The following is a 20,290-nucleotide window of genomic DNA, read 5'->3' on the forward strand; positions in this document are numbered from 1 at the left end:
TTGGAAGCAGTCATCATACTTTAGTACCATTCATACATGGACTTGAAATCATGCTCCGCAGTTTTGCTCTAAAACCCCTTCTATCTTCTGTACATATCATGTGGCTTTTCATGTTCAGGCGTGCTGGTCTGAAAGCTTCCCAGCAGCTGGTGTCTGATCACGTTCCAAAAAACTCCTAGGCCTTAACAAAATGCACTTGCTTTAACTACTGTGACTACAGCTGCAGCTTTCAGAGCAATTCTTTTAAGACCATGAAAGTGATTTCAACATACAGTAATTATTGAAAATAGAATTTACTTGCGTATATGCTGGGTTGAGAAATTATTTGTAAATGGTTGCTTTCAGGGAGCGAGTTATGTTCTGCTGCTCATAAAGTAAAGAAGAAAAAGACAGGAAAATTGTAGCATGGCTTTTGGTAGCAGCAAGTAGGTGTTCAGACAAAACTTACTGAGCGTGTTCCTTGTTGTGTGGTTCTGTGAGTAAAATAAGGAACAATTTACAAGGATAATTCTGCATTTACTGATAACTGGAATTCTGAAAATAAAGGTTGCTGTATTCTCTGCGAGCAAAAAAGTATTTTCTGAATTGCTTGCACACAAACAATGCTATTTGTGCCTAATGCTGAAACTTTCACTTCACACTGATAGTTGTTCTAATGAGCATCTTACCTCTGTGTTCCTCTTTTTCATTCCCCTCGGCATCCCAGCCAGTCAGCATAAAAAAAGTTGAATACAAGCTATACATACATTACATGTATTGTTACATATCAATACATATATTGCTTTATATGGATGCCTGGGAGATTTTATAGACAGAGAGGTACCTCAGATATCGAAATGTAGAATGTCTGATATATTAATTTTTTACTTTTAGTTTTTGCCTGATAAGGATGAGAATTTAGGCCACAGGCATTGTTTCTGGTGATACAGACTTCAGGTCTGTTAAGGATAGGTTATCCCCCTTGCAGGTTGGCAATAGAAGAAAGACATGATAGCAAAACAGATCCCTTTCTGCCAGTGGTTTGCTTTTATGCTTACAAAAACATGTAAATAAGCTTCTGAACTACACAAAGGAGTCTTAAAATTGTAAGAAAATATTTGTCCGCTATTTTACATAAATTCTAAGTATACCCTAAGGTGTTCTTGGGGATTGCTTCACCTGCACAAGCACTGGAGGTACTGGTTCTGTATTTTCCTATAGAAGGAAATCAATGGTTAATAAATTGAGGAGATGCTGGAGGCTGCAACAGTCTGCCTATTTCTTTCTTCTGTGGGGTGGCTGTGCCAGCATTTTGGTGCTGAACTTAATTGTGTGGTAGTGTTTCTAAATTTGATTTTTATTTTCTCCATTTCCATATCAGATAAGGCTTCAGAAGGGCTGAAAATGTGAGTTCTAATAGCCCTGCACTGAAGCAAACACTGCTGTTTAGGTAGTAGGTCATCAGGAGGACCATGACTGGGTTCCAAACCAACCAATCGCTGCTTTTGGTGATGAGTTGCACTAAGCTCTGCAATAGAACGAAAGAGTTATGTTAGCTCTGCAAATCTACTCAGCTCCTGTATTGTGCTACACTGAGCCTGCTTCCTTTAGTGTGTTCCGCACTCCACGACCTCTACCCCAGTTGAGGTATTTCTGTGCTGTATAGTAGTGCTTCAAGTTACAAAAGTTTTCTTTCATTGAAATTATTATTCCTTGTAAATTAGAGCTTAAGCCTTCAAAATAGACAGATTGAATATCTTTAAGCTTTAATAATTTCTTCTAAACCGTGGTTTATAATTTAGCTAATATTTCTGAAATTCTTAAATATTATTATTGCAAGAATGCTTACAATTTCCCAAGTTTTAACTGACTTCAGTTCCGCTGCTTATAAAGACCTCTATTTCCAACCCTACTGCTTCTCTCAGCAGAATTTCTCCAGTTTGTGATTTACAGAATCATTAGAGAGAGTCTACATCATACTCAAATGTTATGCAAGAATCAAGATTCTACACTTTTGAGGGAGTTTAAAAGTTTATGTCTCATTAAAATGATTGTGAGGATGATGGAGATTTGTGGGTTGTTTTTGTTGTTTGTTTCTACATACTTTAGAACCACACCTTTGGTATTCTTGTATATTCTTTTTTCTTTATAATTCTGTTGAATTAATATTAGAGAGCACCTTCTCGAAGCTGTATTCCTACTGACCCAAGATTCAGTGAACTGCTGTTTTGTGCTTTGTTCTTTCTCCTGTTTTATTGCAAGTCTGAGTTGAACGCACGCTTGTTTTCTAAGATATCAGCTGGTCGGGCAAACTCTTGATGGAAATGTTGCCATTTGAAAACTCAGTTTTGTGACTTGTACTAGGATATCTGATTTTCTAACAAAGTACCAAATCTTCAGCCTGATTGTTCTCCATACCACTGTCAAAATAGTGAAAGATTTAATTTTTTCCTTTCAGAATAGAAGAAAAAATATCTATGCAACATGGCTGGTGATGACTTTCTAAAAGTGGTTGCCCTCTAAGCCAAGGTGCTCATTTACAGAGAACATCAATCCCCATTTCAGGCTGGAGTTCCATGTTTAAACAAGTTGATTAAGTGGTTCAGTAACTAACTGCAGATTTAGTTACTCTTGGAAATACTTACATTCAAAATGAAAATTAAAGGAAAAATAAATAGTAGAAATGTACAAGAATGAGTGAAGTGAGGAAGAGATACTGTGGTTGTAATTCTATCAGATTTTATCTCTGTATGCTTACACTTTCTTAATGCAACAAGCTGACATAGATCATTTCAGGAAAAATCAATTCTTCCATTTAGAATGTTGAATGAAGGTCAAATATAACTTGAAGACTTGTATTGCAGGTTTTAGGTTCTTAGTAGTTAAGTTTTCTCAAGAAGGGAAAATCTTTAGATTCTAACCTGGAAGCTCATTTTTAAAGGAATACTCTATTCACTGGGAGAGGTTTTGTTTGCTATTGGTTTTACAGAGTAATTGTATATCACCAGATACAGTTCTACTGGGTTTAAGGTTACATCAGAACATGTCATGCTAACATGAAATTTAGGAAACAAACCTGGTATAGGGCACCTTTTCAGCATTCCTATGGCCTACATGTATTCAATAATCTTCTTTGTAATGTATTGTGATGCTTTGATTTCCATCTGCAGTAGAGAAGTCACTGTGCATGCCAGCTTTAATTTAAGAAAATATATTTTGGTTTTTGGTATACATTGCAGTGGAGAATCAAAATATTGCAGGTGTTGGAACATATTGCTGCCAATGTTGACAAATCATCAATACAAGAAAACCATCTATCCTTACTACTTGTGTATTTTAAGAATGGATTTTCATTTTCTTGCTTAAATTATATAGTATCACTGTGGGGCGCTGTAGGTTTAATTGTTTCATTGCAACTACAAAGAAGATCATAGAATCATAAAATGATTTGGGTTGGAAGGAATCTTTAAGACCATCTAGTTCCAACCTACAGGCAGGGATACCTCCCTCTAGACCAGGTTGCTCAAAGCCCCATCCAGACTTGCCTTGAACACCTCTAGGGTGGGGGCATCCACAGCCTCTCTATGCAGCCCGTTCCAGTGTCTCGCCATCATCACAGTAAATAATTTTTTCCTAATATCTAGTCTAAACCTACCCTCTTCTAGTTTAAATCTGTTTCTCCTTGTCCTGTCACTACATGCCCTTCTAAAAAGTCCCTCCTTAGCTTTGCTGTAGGCCCCCTTCAGGTACTGGGAGGCTGCTGTAAGGTCCTCCTGGAGCCTTCTTTTCTCCAGGCTGAAGAGCCCCTGCTCTCTCAGCCTGTCCTCATGGGGCCCTCTAAAATGTCTTCATGGCCTTCTTCTGCACCCGCTGCAGCAGCTCAATATCCTTGTGTTTTGGGCGCCAGAACTGAATGCAGTACTCCAGGTGGGTCTCATGAGAGCAGAGCAGAGGGACAGAATCACCTCCCCTGACCTGCTGGTCATACTTCTCTTGATGCATCCCAGGATACGGTTGGCCTTCTGGGCTGCAAGAACACGTTTCTTGCTCGTATTGAATCTTTCATCAGTTGACACTCCCCAATCCTTCTTCTCAGGGCTGCTCTCAAGCCATTCTCTGCACAACCTTTATATATGTTTGGAAGACAATATATGCTGGAAGACTGCGTAGAGGAAATGGACCAGGGGGTATTGATTGATGCTTGGCTGAGCATCAGCAGTGTGCCCAGGTGGCCAAGTAGGCCAATGGCCTCCTGGCTTGCATCAGAAACAGTGTTGCCAGCAGGAGCGGGGAAGTAATTGTCCCCCTGTACTCAGCTCTAGTGAGGCTGCACCTCAAGTACTGTGTCCAGTTTTGGGCCCCTCACTGCAAGAAAAGACATTGAGGCCCTGAAATATGTTCAGAGAAGGGCAGAAAAGCTGGTGAGGGTCTGGAGCACAGGCATTGTGAGGAGCAGCTGAAGAAGCTGGGATTGTTTAGTCTGGAGAAGAGGAGGTGCAGGGGAGACCTTACTGCTCTCTATAACTACCTGAAATGAGGTTGTGGTGAGCTGGGTGTCAGCCTCTTCTCTTGTGTAACTGGTGATAGGACTAGAGGGAATGGCTTCAAGCTGCACCAGGGGAGGTTCAGGCTGGACATTAGGAAATACTACTTCTCTGAAAGAGTGGTCAGGCAGTGGAATGTGCTGCCCAGGGAGGTGGTCGAGTTACCAGCCCTGGAGATGTTCAAGGAACATTTGGATGTTGTGTTGAGGGACATGGTCTAGTGAGAACTATTGGTGATGGGTGGATGGTTGGACAGGGTGATCATGTGGGTCTTTTCCAAACTTGGTGATTCTGTGATTCTGTGTGCTTGGGATCGTCCTGACCCATGTGCAGGACCTTGCCCTTGGCCTTGCTGAACTTGATGAGATTGGCATGGGACCACCTCTCAAGCCTGTCGAGGTCCCTCTGGATATCATCCTTTCCCTCTACCGCATCAACTGCACCACTCAACTTGATGTCATCTGCAAACTTGCTGAGGTTGCACTTGGTCGCATTGTACATATCACTTACAAAGATGTTAAATATCACCAGTCTCAGTACCAATTCCTGAGGAAGGCCACTCATCACTGATCTCCACTTGGACATTGAGCTGTTGACCACAATTCTCTGAGTGCAACCATCCAGCCAATTCTTTATCCAGCAAATGGTCCATCTATCAAATCCATTTTTCTCCAGTTTGGCAACCAGAATGTCATGCAAGACAGTATCAAATGCTTTGCACAAGTACAGGTGGATGATGCTAGTTGCTCTTCCTTTATCCACTGGCACTGTAACTCTTATCATAAAAGCCCACCAAGTCTGTTAGGCATGACTTGCCCTTGGTGAAGCCATATTGGTTATCACCAATCATCTTTATTTTCCATGTGCTAAGGGCCTTCAGGAAGATCTACTCCATAATCTTGCCAGGCACAGAGATGAGACTAACTGGCCTGTATTTCATTTCTTGAAAATGGGGTTATGTTTTCCCTTTTCCTGTCACTGGGAGCTTCACCAGACTGTCATGACTTTTCAGATATGATGGTAGCGGCTTTGCAACTTCATCCACCCATGAATTTTTTCATACTAAGATGTCATAAAGCTAATTGCAACCATAATTTATTTTTAAATTCCTTAACGTTGTCATGTGGAAGCAATGGCGTCTGCTTAAATCATAAGGGTACCTATCATTAATGTATTAAATAACCAAGGGATAACAAATTATTTAAAATATGAAACTTCAAGCCTTTATTGCTCTGCTTCTGTCATGGGATGTGTTCATCTAACATACAGTGTGTATGCTATTTTGAGGTTGTCTATGACTTGAATGTGAGAGAGTCCGTTTTGAAAAAGGCGAAAATCTGAAGCTTGTACCTACATGGATCTTCAGACTGTGTTTAACAATCTTTTGATTTCTATGAAAGACTAAATTGCTGTGAGCACCATTGAGTTCCTGTCTTCTGTGCTTTGTAGCAGCTTTGATTTACTTATGACTCTGGTATTTATAATACTAGGCAGAGAAGACTTTTTAAGAAGTACAACTAAGATTAAACATGACCATAAAAGTTAAGACTGGAATGATGCCTTTTGTCCTCCCTGTTACAGAATTGTATAATATGTTTATTTGTTTGTCCAAGACTTAGAGAATAGAATGCATATTCAAGTGGATGGGCAAGTTCTCCAGCTCAGACTTGAGGAAACCAGGAAAACTAGAAATTGCTTAGTCAATAGGAAGGAAAGTTTTGTATTCATAGCATTTCTGTAGTTACAGCAATGAACAGAAGTCAGGGTCTACCTGCAGGTAAGGGTATGATGCTCTCATGAGACTTTTCTCCACTCCGGTTATCTACCATACTGTATCAGATTATGATAGATGCTATATTTAGAAGCTTCAGAAAGTTATTGTGTGCAAAACTAATGAGGATGAGAAAAAAATAATAAATAATAAATAATTGGCTGTCTAGCAATTTATTGTAATTGTGACTGAAAAGAAGTATTGCTAATGTTAATCCAAAGCTGTAGTTTAGACTTTGAAATGTTTTCAATTTATCATAATTTAAATTTGTTGTTGTTGTTTTTACTATTCATAAGAAACTTTACTTTGAGACAGAGTAGACAGAGACTCACAATGAGAAGGTAACACTGACCTATATAAACTTTTTGACGCATGGGGGGATTTGAGTCAGTAACTTTAGTCCTAAGATAGCAAATGAAATTAGTTGAGTCGTAGAAATGTAAGTTGATTTCTATGTGTTTAGAGTCTTAATTGAGTGTCTTGTAAAAATACTCATGGCAACCATTGGCTACTAAATACAGAATAGTAGTGGGTTATGGGTACAGAGAAGAAAATGGTCATCAGGTTTGGGGATTTCATTGTACATTAGGAACCAGGTAAGGAGCAAGAAAACTACATTTCTTTCGTAGATGTAGGTGACTTAAGTGCAATGACATAATTCACATGTATGTAATTGTGTTGAGAAATATCATCCTTAATTGTAAATGTTTTCATTCTGGTTTAATATGATGATTCTGTCAGAAGTCATCCTGTTTCAGGAAATACTTGCAAATATGTCTTTTAAAGAGTACACAAAATGTATTTTAGCTGTGGGAGTACAGGTGTTGTAAAGTGTAAAAAAACTGCATTCTTTGAATCACCTGGTATGTGAAGGACTACCAGAAACCATTTATAAATGCCTGTACTTAAGTACAAACCCTTCTTAGGGGTACTGTTGCTCTAACCTGTGTTTTGGCAACTGTCATGTCAGTTTTGAACAGCTGTTTGTTAATTGAGTGTAATAATATCCGAACAAATTTTGATAAATATTAGTGTAGTTTTTATAGGGATTCTCACAGCTCTAAGGATGAGAGAAAATCATAAGCTTTTGTGGAATTGTGAAGTGTTGTAACAGAAGTTGTTCACATCTAGTGCCAAGTAAGCTTGTGTAGAGCAAAGAAATCAACCCAAACAGCAAGAAATAGCAATATTGTTTGTTTTATCATTGTTATGAAAGAATCTGCTTTCAGTTGTTTCAAATAATTGTGATTTCTAAACTCAAGCTTAGGACTGAAAGCTAGATACTGTGAGTCAAATTCTGAATTCATCCCTGTAAAAGTTTCATTGTGGAAATCAACAAAAGAAATACAGACTGCAAAATGTGATCCATTGGAGTATAAAGCAAGTGTAATATTCAAGTATGAAATGGTTTAGAATGCCTGCAATTCACATTATAATCATTTACATCTTTCCCCATGTGAACTGTGCATCAAAATGAAGTCCCTTTAAAATGTAATAATAATGCCAGTACATTACACACTGCTTCCAAGAGTCCCGCCTTTCTTGGTTAAATAAGAAAATATATTTGATCTTCCTTTACTATAGTAAACTTTCCTTTACTATAGTAAACTCATTTAGTGTACTTTACTCTAGCTTTTGTAGTTAAAATTACGTTTTATGGTTAATGGGCAGCGTGGATGAGAGGTACAAGATTCTGTTTAAATACTGTATTCAAATGATATGGTGGAATTTAGATTTTGTTCAAAAGTAATGACATTATAGCTCAATGCATTGAAGAGAGTGGATTATTTATTGCTCTTTTTTTTTGTGCATTTGTTTCAGGGGTCCATTCAGTGTTGTGCGGCGATGCATCAACAGGGAAACAGGGCAACAGTTTGCTGTAAAGATTGTCGATGTAGCAAAATTCACTTCAAGTCCTGGGTTAAGCACAGAAGGTAAGAACAAGAAATGGAGCAAATTGTGAGCAGACAGCTTTTTGGTTTGCCAGTTTTATAGTAATTGTAACAGATGCTGTCTTAAGCTTAATGGCGAGTTTGATTTGAAGTAACTCTCATGTCCTGCTTCAAATTTACCAGACAATTTCATTTAAATTGAGATAATGTTACTGCTAGCATCTTTTTTCACAGCCCTCCTTAATCAGAACATAAGCTACATGTTCCATAATACTTAGCATACATATAGCCGTGTTAAGGTTTTGGAAGGTGACACTGAAGTAAGTTACCACATTTTACATTGGTGTATCTTTACTAAAATAATTTGGTGCATTCTAGGGTATTCTGGTACAGATTTCTAAAGCCAGAAAGTTCTGTCTGTATTCTAGTCTTCATCTGACCCACATTTTAGCAACTGTTCAGTCTTATTTCCACCTCTACAGGTGGAAATCTTTCCTCATTCTTTGACTGTAAAATTCAGCCTTTTGATGCCATTAAGGAATTGCACCAAAAGGGTGAAGTAGTACAAAAAGGCTCAAGGACTTATCACGAAGAACAGAGAAGCCAACAATAAATATGGTTTCACTGAAGAAATGCAGGAAGCTGTTGATGTTTGCATTTTCTGCCTTGGGATTATACTTAAGTTTGTTTTTTCCATTCCATGCGTGCTATATTGATATAGCTATAATTCAGGCTGGCAAGTCATTGATTTAATTGACTATAAGCAATTTCTGTGTTTAGTGGTGTTTCATTTGGGTTTGGATTTTATTTTATTTTTTGTGGGTTCTTGTTATTTTGGTTTTGGGTGAGTTTTTATGGGGTGGGTGGGTTGTTCTAAGATTTTGAATTGTTATGCATTAGTTTTATAATATTAAGACACATGAGCTTTATAAACTAACATGGAGCAAGTATTGTATCCTTCCAAAAAAACAGATAAGAATCTGTTTTTCACAGACTCTTTCCATCATGTTTATTTCCTTTTCATTTCTTGTAGACTGGTCTTCAGTCCAGGTTTTAGGCTTGTATTTCAAAAACATGTTATTTTTTCATTTGAATACATTAGACTTATTTCTGGTACATCATTCCTTCAACACGCTGGGGGAGAGTCATGACTTGCAGCCAGTATGGTGATACTTAGATAAAATAAACATTACGTAACTTTGCAGGAAAGTAGTATTTGTAAATAACATTGAAGTGTGTGCTGCCATTGAATGGTAAGATTAATCATTTGGAACATTCTCTAACTCAGATTTGTCCTCTGCAAGATCATTTCGAGGGTTATCTCTTTACATCTTTGCTGTGCACAGTCTTTCTCTCATGCACAGGAGTGGGAGAGTGGGATAACTGTCAATCATAAACCAAGGAAAATCCCTGAAGAATGTGGCTTGTAAAGTCAGTTTTGCTCAGTCTGCTACGCTCTAAAATTTCCTAGTCTTTAGATTATATTTGATTTTGATCCTGAGAGTCCAGGGAACATCCCCTCAGAAAGACTCAGAACTCCTTTGTTTTCATTTTAGAGAAGTCTGAAGGAAGGACTGTTTCAACATGGATGGCTCCATTCAATAACAGTCTGTATTAGGCATTAAATATGGCAATTTTGAGCTTGTAAGGAAGTTGATCATGGTACATATTTTAAAAAAAGACAGGCTATTTATTGATCTAAACACTTATTTCTTACATTAGTGGAACCTGCCTTACCACAGTAACAAAAGCAATCATCTTTGAAAAATCAGGTATTGTAGACTAATCTGTGTTTATCAATCAGTGCTTCCATGAGCATTTGTGGTATGGGATGGAGCAGTCACTAACTTACAAGGCAAAATTTTACCTAGTGTAGCACTGTTTCCATGAGGTTTCCATAAGATTTTTAACATGTAGGATGCATAAAGACACAGATCTTAAGTCTGTGTGCATCTTTGTAATAGATTATTAATTGGAAAAAAAAAAAAAAAAAAAGAAATTCCATGCAACAATTCCTGACATTTAACAAATCTAATTTAGACAAAATTCTATTGAATTTAAGTATTAGTACTCATGGTCTTGAATACTGTGTATCTTCATCCTTTGTAGTGATGTGATTTACCCATATTAATGAAGTTAATTGACACTCTGTCACTGTTTAAGTGGCTGCATGATCTACTGGGTTAATGTTGGCTGTTTTACGTGATGAAGGATTTTACTACAATTTACCATGCTTTCATATTGCAGAGCACCAAAAAATGAAAACACACTTAATAAAATGAGAAGCTTGGATATTTTTAGAAATAAATGAGGATGTCTTATACTGTTCTATTTAGAGGACTCACATGGAAGAGGACCTGATGCTTAGTAAGCTACTTTAGTCACTGTAGTATCATAAAAAACTGCTTAAATTTCTTTTCGAACACAACTCATAGTTGATATACACAAAACCTAGAAATGTGTAATAAAGCACTTTGCTTATATCTGAATTTGTTATAGCTCACATTGGCTACCTTTTGACTCTCCATTTATTCTAATTCTCCTTGTATCCCATGAATTTTCTTTTTACTTTTCTCTGCATGACTTGCATATCTTGCTTTTAATTAGGTGTTCTAAAGTCAAGCTGGAGAAATAACTAGCAGTGTACTTCCAGGGTTAATATAAGGTCCAGTCTTGTTTAATGTCCTTATTAATGGCACGGATGATGAGACAGGATGTGTCCACAGCAAGTCTGCAGATGGCACAAAAGTGGGAGGAGTGGCTGATATACCAGAGGGTCATGCTGCCATCCAGAGGGAGCTAGACAGGCTGGAGAAAGGGGAAGACAGGAACCTCATGAATTTCAGCAAGGGGATGTGCAAAGTCCTGCAAATGGGGTGAAATAAGACTGGACATCAGCAGTAAAGCAGCGTGGCAGAAAAGGACCTGGGATTCTGTATGGCCATGAACATAAACCATCAATTTGTCCTTGCTGTAAAGAGAACATAACATCAGATAAAGAATTAACTGATTAATTATTTTTTTCTCATTTCCTTCAGGTGTTAAATTATTATTTCAATGCTTTGGTTTATATAGACTGCTTGGTGAGTAGTTTAAGCATAAATAGTAAATGTACAGCAAACTGTAGTTTTTAAATCTAGAAAACTCTTCATTGGTAAGTAATCAAACTCACCAAAGTAATCTCCCCTCCAAAATTAAACCATAAGCTTAAATCTCACAGTATATCTGTTAAAAGAAAATTTATCACGATAGGGGTTAAGCAGCCTGAGAGACTGCTGCAGCTCCACATCTCTAGGTCCATCCCACACTGAAATTGTGTTCCTAGCAGGCACGCATATACACCACATAATCAACAAGAGAAAACGCTCTCCTATAAACACTGCTCTTGTGTTCTTCTCCATGGTTGAGCAAAATGGAGATATATATTATATGCATGTATAGGGTTGTTTCCTCCTTGCAGCTGGGCTCAGACAGAGGTGCTTGTGCTTTCACACCCAGAGCAGTCTCTTGGAGACCCACCAACCCTGTTGCTTTCAGACCCCTTCACCTACACATCAGCTTGTCTTGCTTGTTTTCTGCTGGTGATCTCATGCTCACTCGCACAATCATGTTTGCTCCAGACGCTGGCTCCACAGATCCACATGCACGTAAGTGTACACAGAGGAAAATAGTTGAAGATACAGATTAATGACGAGACATGGCAGACTGCAGTGATTGTTCACAGGGCCTTCTTAATGTGAATGGGCTCTTTTATTCTTATGTTCCTCTTTTATCACACTTGTTTCTCCCTAAATCTCAATTTGACTACCTTTGATCTTCCCCTGAATAAATCAAAATATGTCATGTAATATCAGAGTGCTGTTCCCCTGTATCTCATAACATGTCTTAACACCCCTTGGCAGCAGTCTCCTTATTCGAAATGATGACCTGGAGGACTGCTGGACCAACGAGGCTGAAACTCTCCCGGGAGAGCTCTGTGAGGAACTCTGGTTATCCCACCCTCTGTGACCCTAGTAGAGGTTTCTACCTGTTCTTGTGCACCTGTGCTCCTCTGGTCTTGTGAGCAGATGATTCTCCTGTGATGAGACTAGGAAGAGCTGAGCAGGGAGTTATTTGGGCTTCCTTCAACCCATGCATCATTGTATCTGTGCTTTTTGTGGGTGTGTAAATAAAGTTGTATCACATAAACTGACAACATTCTTCTTGTCTGAGACCTTAGTTTAATTATAGTTTAGTTATGTTCGTCTCCTTGCTTAAAATGCAAGAATAATCTAGGCTGGAGTGGAAGGAGGATATATTCATATAGTAGTAAGTAATGCCTGGAGCTTTTTCAGGTATGATAAAGACAAATGATAAAAGTGCATTTATTAACACTCTTTGCAAAACAAATTCAGAATTGAATTAATGTAGGGAATTCTTGAAATATGCTTTCAAAAACATGTTCTCAATTCTTCATTCTTAAGCAGTGTCATCTTTAATCTCTGTACAAAATGCATGAGGTGTATCCAGTTTCTGTGCTGAAAAAAATGAAAGGGCTTTCCAAAACACTTCTGTCTTTGTACACAGCTTGTACTCATCTAACTAATTGTGATGCTTGCCAATAGTTGTCCAGAAATAGGCTTCAAACTGTGCTTGCCATAATACAGGCTGGTTACGAGCATAGAGAAGCTAATAAGTATCAGCTGTATTTTCAAATATTTTCTGTTTGCGTGCAAGCATGTGTTCTGTTCTGGTTTACACAGTCAACAGAATATAAGATTAATTGCAGCTGAGATGCAATTTCTGTTAATTCATTGATCCAAAATGACCCTTCTTTGACACTTAAGTTAGTTATTGTGATTTTCTGAACCTAAAAACATGTCACTGTGATATGGCAAATAATTATGCCTATTCGCCATCACTGTTATAGAAATACATTACATGTTAGAATGATAAACCTGTGTCCTGCCACAGTAGGAAGCTCTGGCAAAAAATCAGTCTTTAAGTTTTGTGATTTTTGCCTGGGATAGTGTGCATCTTGTGAAAATCTTGTCTAAAATCTTCCTCTTTCCAGAAGAGAGATGTCAGGGTTTGTGATCCATAGTCTCCTATTTTGTACTTCTCATAGTTCTTGCAGTTTGGATGGGGACCTCATCATCTTGGTTAATTTTCCAACAAATGATCTACAAACATTCTACTTGAGGCTATTCTGCTTGTACTGGTACTTTTCCTCGGTTATATATGAGCAGTGTTTTGACCTGTAGGCAGTGGAAATTTGCAGAAGTAACAAAGCATTAGCAAACACTGATGGGTCGTCTAAGTAATAGCTATAGAATGGAGGTGTCTTTTTGATGTGAAAGGTAAGTTGTGTACTTCTATTTATGATAATACCCATACATGTGCAGCTTAAAAATCTAGATTGGGTTGTCTTTCTTATTTCAAAACTAAAATCATTTGCTTTTACAATTAGTAAAAATGCAGATAATAAACAAAAACGTCTACCTTTGATCACATAAAAATATTTTTCAATCTTGACATTTTAGTGACAAGTGGTTGGTAGCAGTTGCTGAAAGTTGTGTCAGTGTTTGTAAATAAAAGTTCTTAATTTTGTATGTCAGTTTGCTGAATGTGCACATGTGACTTAAAATAAGAGAAGTCTGCTAAAACTAAAATATACAGCAGAATCTTTCTACCACCTATTTGGTCTTCCATCTGAAAAATTAAAGGAAAAAATTGGTAACAGTAAAGACCAGTGGCAGACTGTTTTGATACATGCAGCAGTTACAAAAAGCAAACACTGATTTTTGTGGAAACTTCCAGCCTAGCATCTGTATCATAAAATATTTATAATTGATACATAAGGCATGTAGAATTTGAAATCTCCATAGTGTGTCATTGTGTGGAAGAGCAGAAAAAGTCTGAGAAGAAAGCTCAAAATTTCTGAAGCTTGGGAAATTTTCAGTATGCCAATTGTGAGAAATAATTTAGATTAAGTTAGCACGTTGAATTGCACAGATGTACAGGTATCCATCTTGTTTCATTCAGTGGCTTTCGTCCACTTGTAAAATTGCCAGTCGATAGCAGTTTTCCAGGATGAGAGGTGCTTCATTGCTCTGCGGGAAAAAATGTCTTATATTCTTTTCAGTACAGAAAATGTTTTCAATAGAAAGAAAGCAGTGTTTAAGAGGAACAGTCAAGTTATCTTGATACAAAGGCAGATGATAGAAATATTTGTCACTTAGAATCTACCTTGTAAGGCAGTTTATGAAGTGACTAACAGAGGAGAATATCGATGATTTTTAGCTTCTCAATTGAGAGTTGAATTTCAATTTTAAATAAATCAAAGACTTGAAAATTCTGAAGAGAATAATAAACTTAATTCTGTTTTCTTAAAGACTTTACACATTTCATCTGCCATTCTATTGTATTGTGTCAGTAAAATATTATCATATCTGCTGTCTTCCAGTATATTAATAATTTTAATAGGAAGTGAGATACAAACAGTAATTGATTATGTATACAGTTAAATTTAAGATTAAAAATAAATTCAATTAATGCACATTATATGAATTTAGTTTCATCTTTTATACTGCATTGAATTTCCACATAATTCTAGATTTAAATACTGTTACATTTATAGTGGCACTAGAAACTTAAGTGGACAACTGTCAGTTCTCCCTTTGCAGTAGTGGAATAGAAAGTATTTGGTTTTAAAACACTTTGTTCATTTAAGAACCTACAAGATAAAAGGATAAGAATATTAAATTTTACCTAAGCATTGCAAGACGCGTTTTCATAGGGCTATGGCATAGCAGTTTTTTTTATGCCAAAGGTTGTAGGGGATTTCCATTTTTACAGTTCAGTGTGTTATTACTCTGAAACGGGACTTACTGGTGTGTCATTTTCCAGCTGCAAGCCATTTATTTTAATGAAGACCCTTATCAGGGACACCCGCATAGTTTACTTATATAGGTTGTGTACTATGTACTTGATTGCCTAATATGAATCCAAGCAAGAAATATACACAGTGACAGTAAGTAAATTCATAGTGTAAATAAAAGTACTGTGATGTATAGTTGGTTTACTTAAAAATCTGTGGCAGAGATTTTTCTTGCAGATGGAATTTTAAAATTACTTCATACACAAGTAAGATTCAAGGCATGCTTCTTGGTTGAGGAGAAGATTAGTATGCCTGTATTTTGCCTAAAATATTCAGTAGTCAAAGTTGTTCTTTTCTGAAGTTGCTTTAGAAGTAAAATCCCTATTGCAAATGAGGATGGTGCAAAAAAGTGATGTTTTGTTCATTCACAACGCCTTAAAATTTGTTAAATTGTATAATTAAGGATTTATTTCTTAGACTTCGCACAACTGAGGAATTTAAGATATATTCCGAATTCCACAGAAAGCTACTGGCATATTCAGCAATATAAAATCTAAGCCTCATGATTTCCTCTGTTTGCCAGGAAGACTTACAAAATAAGTCAAAAAATACATTGTTTGATCTACTGAGAGATTGTAGATTCCTTAATATCGGTCATCTTTAATATTGCTTGTGGTATAGTGACAATTAACAGTTGCAGAAGCTGGTGAAAATATTGCCAACTCTTTTACTACAGTTTGTAGTGTCATAAGTAGTGAAAATGGCTTGTGAAGTGCTGTGTTGCTTGAATTGCTGTAAATACATTTTCTTTTGCCAAATCAGGCAATCATTTGAGTCCAGTGTTATCGCCACACGGAATTGTATTAAAATATGTATGTATTTCACGTCCGTGTTTTCAGATCTCTGCAGGTTGCCATCACTGTATTCCCTTTTGTCCTCTTAGTTCTTTCTGAAAAGCTGCGACAAACTGGAGCTTCTGTTTCCAGCACAGGGTTGGACAAGTGGGGCTGACGTATTTGGAGAGAAGCTTTTCATCTCTGCTGCTGTAGTTTTGCAAGAACGTCTATTCTTATAGTGCTGCGTATCGATAGAGCACCTACCATTTCTTTCTCTCAGAACCTTATCTGTTAGAAAGGAAGACCAGGGAAGAAACTGTTATGCCCTGGAAATACAGCATGCTAACACCTAGGATTATTAGGTGCCACTTACCGTCTGTGCTGTGTGTGGGTGAGTCTCACTGCTTTGCGTTTCCCCCCTCACCACCTCAGAAAGGCTGGCTGAGCTGCTTTCACAGCTCCTTGCTGCTGAGGGGGGAGGGAAAGTCCTGCTTCTTCAACCCAGACTCCTTATTGTACATTCCTACCACTTTGTTTGCAATGGCTTTGTTACTTTTCTGACCACTGAAGGGATCCATTTTTGTTCAAGATGGGGAAAAATGTGAGGTCTTGTACCCTAAGTCTCATTATCTTTAATTTCTTTTTAATTGGCTTGCTTCCTTGTTTTGAACACTATTACATTTAAAGAATCACCTTGTTAAGGGAAAAGCATATCTGAGTGTTGTTTGAATATTCTGCTGGGAATTTTGATACTGACTTTGGAGAAAAATATTTCTGTGTTGTATGTCTAGAGTCTGAGATAATAAACCGATCTAGGATACTTACAAAACTAATGAGTGGTTCACTTCTAACAATTATCAGTGGCTCTTTGTTTAACATGGGAATGCAAACTGGGGATGGAGTAGGAACTATAGAAGCACTTGAACAGCTCATAAACGTTGTCTGCTTTTTAATTTTGCCTTAAATAACAAGCAAAAAAAAAAAAAATAGCTGGAGAAACTGCATACAGAAGGTTGCTTTAGCAGGGAATTTCTCAGTTTGGGCATATTTTGTTCATGGATGTGAAGTTATCCATGTGATTGGCTCTTCTCAAAGGCACTGCCTGGTTTCCCAAAGTCATTTGTTAGGTTGAGGTTTACTGCTTTTGTGTCATCAGTACCAACACATAGAATCAGCTCCAGCCCTTGCTCTTCTCCTGTTCCTTTCTAATCATCTTCTTGCTCCTTTTGCTCTAGACTTGTTAATTTTTTGTTTGGTTGGTTGGTTGGTTTGGTTTGGTTTGGTTTTGGTTGGGATTCTGGAGTCTTTACTGCCTTCTCTTGAATACGTTTCCAGAGAGGAGAGGTGAAGTCCTTTGATTCAGAGATGCTACATGCGATGCGCTTAACTTTGGTCTGTTGTGGAGCCATCTATAGCTGGGCAATGGCTAGTGCAGGGCAGGCCCTGGTCTCTGCCCATAGAGGCCATTGCTGTGGGACCCTGCCATCAACAACTGGATAGTTAGGCCCAATAAACCCCAACAAATGCCGCACTACAGTCTAAGGGATTAGAATGATTTCTCTCTCTTTTTCCTTTAAGTCTTTGTCAATCTTGCTTTTCACTGTCCTATCTTAAGACATAGGCATGTGCTGTTGTCAGGTAATGCTGGAGTAAATTAATTACAGGGGAAGTACAGCTGGAGTTCTGCCCAGAGTACTGCTGTATTCCTTTCTCATTCCTTTGCCTTTTACAACATAGAAATTTCTAACTTGATTGTGTTTTATGTAATAATTTCCTTCATAATTCATAAGAACTTTTGATGAATTTATGGCTGTTATAACAGTCACCACTACACACTGCTTCAGGGCGTGGTAATCAGAGTTGCAAATGCTTGTCTGAAGACTGAGGGCATGCACATATGTGTGCCAAGATATGAAACAGTGTTAAATGTTCAGTGTTACTGAAATCCATGGGCCATTGTAACTGTCTTCGAAGTTTAATTTGGCATATAATTTCTTCAACTTTAGGCACGTATTTTGCAAAACCTCTAGAAAATTGGTTCTTATGACAGGGATATTGTTGTCTGTTGCTGCCATTCTTTGATTGTAATATTCATTGCTAGCAGCACATTGTACTTTTGTCTGTGACTGTACTTAAGACAGTAAAAACATCACTTGACAAGTAATGCTTGTGGTAAGAAAAGATTTAAATGGATTCCAGTTTCATTATTTTCCGTGGCACTTGGAGAAGTGAAGATGAAGGATGATTTAATTTAATGAATCACATCTCAAGAAAATTGCAAGGTGGAAAGCTTTAGGTTCAGATTCAATGCTAGTGGTTCAGAGGTTTAAAAAATAATGTTGAGAGTTTCAATGTTTTTCTGTCTTAAGAGTGTTATAATGCAGTGCTTATACTTTAAAATCATTTTACCTAGTAATTACAGACTTTCCAAACTGATCTTACTGTGTGACAAAACATGGGATATGTGTGAGCTATATGAATTTCTTTATACCCTAAGGCTTTATTTCCCTAATTAGGTGTTAATGAATGAAGATGTTTATAGCAGGATGATTTAAGGAGCCAAATACTACTTTTCTGTGGTAAATGCAGGCTTAATACTGTGGCTACTATGTACAGTGAAGTTCTGTAATAGGTATAGTTGCATGTGTTAGAAGGGACGTGGATATGTAAAACATGCACAGTGACCTTGTATCTATCGAAGTTTGTGACTTCTGTCTTAGCATCATTCCAGAACTGGCCTTTTTGCAAAGTATCAACATTGGCTTCTTGCCACTCTGTTTCTGGGACTGTTGATTTACTTTTACGTGACTTTGCACAGAGCTAGCCCAAGTCCATCACTGTTTATTAATTCAGGTATTGACCGGAAGATACTGTACTGGATCATCATGCCCTGAAGCACCATAGCTGTTTTGCGTATAAGCTAATAAATTCTGCTAGATTTGAGCTGGCTTTTAATACTGTTGCACACGCATATATAACTTGAATAACAACACATGGATTTTCAAACTTGACTTTTATTTCTAATCACAGATAATCATCCCCTCTGTGTAGTAGTGAGAACTCCTATCCCTGCCTCAGTGTCTCACGTTCCTCTGCCTACTGCAGTGTTATAGAAAATTCAAGTGGTTGTACAGCATGGGACAAGAACAACTTGTTTCACCAGGAGAGATTAGTGAAGGAGGGAAGGTCGGACTGTGAACTAGTATTTGCTTCTTTGGGGAAGGATAAGGAGTGCATCTTATGCAACTGTGCTTCAGATTATTTTCAGGATCTGGACAGTACTACACTCAGCCTCTGAGTCATGTGTTGACATGCTTAAACAGAGTTTTTATTTTGTTGTCTAGGGAAGAAAGTGGTCTAAAGAACCTATGGAGTGTGTCAGTGGTCTCTTAATTCAGGCAGCCTGTGCAAGTGTTTGGCTTTATATTTCTAAGTACCTTGTCATGTCAATTAAATTCTTTATCCTAGTGATATTTAATGGAGACGGAATTTAAACTTTCTTTTTTTTTTCAGCTTGTGGGGAAATGAAATTTGGTTCTTTCAGTTTTGGTTCTTTCTTTTAACCCTAATAACTGTTTCTTTAAGTCCTCCTGTAGACCTCTGTTTTGCGGAGTATACAGATTCTGATTAGTTGCTCTACTTGGGTAGTCTTCTAAAAGATAGGAGTGGGTGTATCCTTTGACCACCTAATCCTTATACAGGTTTGTGGTTGCTTTTGCACATAAGAGCAAAATAAATGGATGGAATTTGAAATATTCTGTTCTGGCCTCAATTAATCATCACTACCATTTGGATACCAAAGAAAGAAAGTGGCTGTCATGCTGAACATGCAGAAATGGTATAGGACGGGTTAGTTGTTGGATGAAATTTGGGTCAGGTCTTTCTTTCACACATGAATAATGTCCATTTTGTTCTATGAGTGTGAGCACTTAAAATAACCTGTGCTCTGTCAAAAGGAAAGAGTAATCCATTATCCCCATCTAGTTATTTCAAGGTGTTGTAGATTGTTATCATTCCCCCAGAATACCCTGTAATGGTGAAGGAAACTGCTGTATGTAACTTTGGAATTCTTGAGTTTCAAAGACATTGAAAAATTCTCAGAAATAAGTCGAAAAGCAACGCAGGTGGGCTGTTTCCAGTCTGTATCTCCTGCTTTTTGATAGAATTCCAAGTTGCACTGGTGGAATTAGCTGACTGAACTGTTTCTTGTTTTGTTTTGTTTTTAAATCATTTTGGATAAGTAAGAATTCTGGGTATATTTTTGTCTTTACTCATCACCAGAAAATAGAGAGGAAATGAAGTACAGTTTTCTTAATTCTTTTGTGAGATGAAGGTAATAAACTCATTATATGTGGATTGATTAATAATTGTCCCTTGAATATCTTTAGACTCATGTTAGTGTTTTGAAA

General features: G+C 37.4%; 1 protein-coding gene across 9 annotated transcripts in view; it reads left to right on the forward strand.

Annotated features, from left to right (window-relative positions):
• Positions 1–20,290, forward strand: part of CASK (calcium/calmodulin dependent serine protein kinase) — a 184,160-nt gene that overhangs the window by 47,951 nt on the left and 115,919 nt on the right. For all 9 annotated transcript variants that reach the window (XM_072359465.1, XM_072358958.1, XM_072359297.1 and 6 more), the window contains exon 2: positions 8,116–8,228. In XM_072359465.1, coding sequence (XP_072215566.1) covers positions 8,116–8,228 — 113 coding nt within the window. The remainder of the gene's footprint in view (positions 1–8,115; positions 8,229–20,290) is intronic.

Source organism: Excalfactoria chinensis, chromosome 1 (genome assembly GCF_039878825.1).
Source record: "Excalfactoria chinensis isolate bCotChi1 chromosome 1, bCotChi1.hap2, whole genome shotgun sequence".
NCBI lineage: Eukaryota > Metazoa > Chordata > Aves > Galliformes > Phasianidae > Excalfactoria > Excalfactoria chinensis.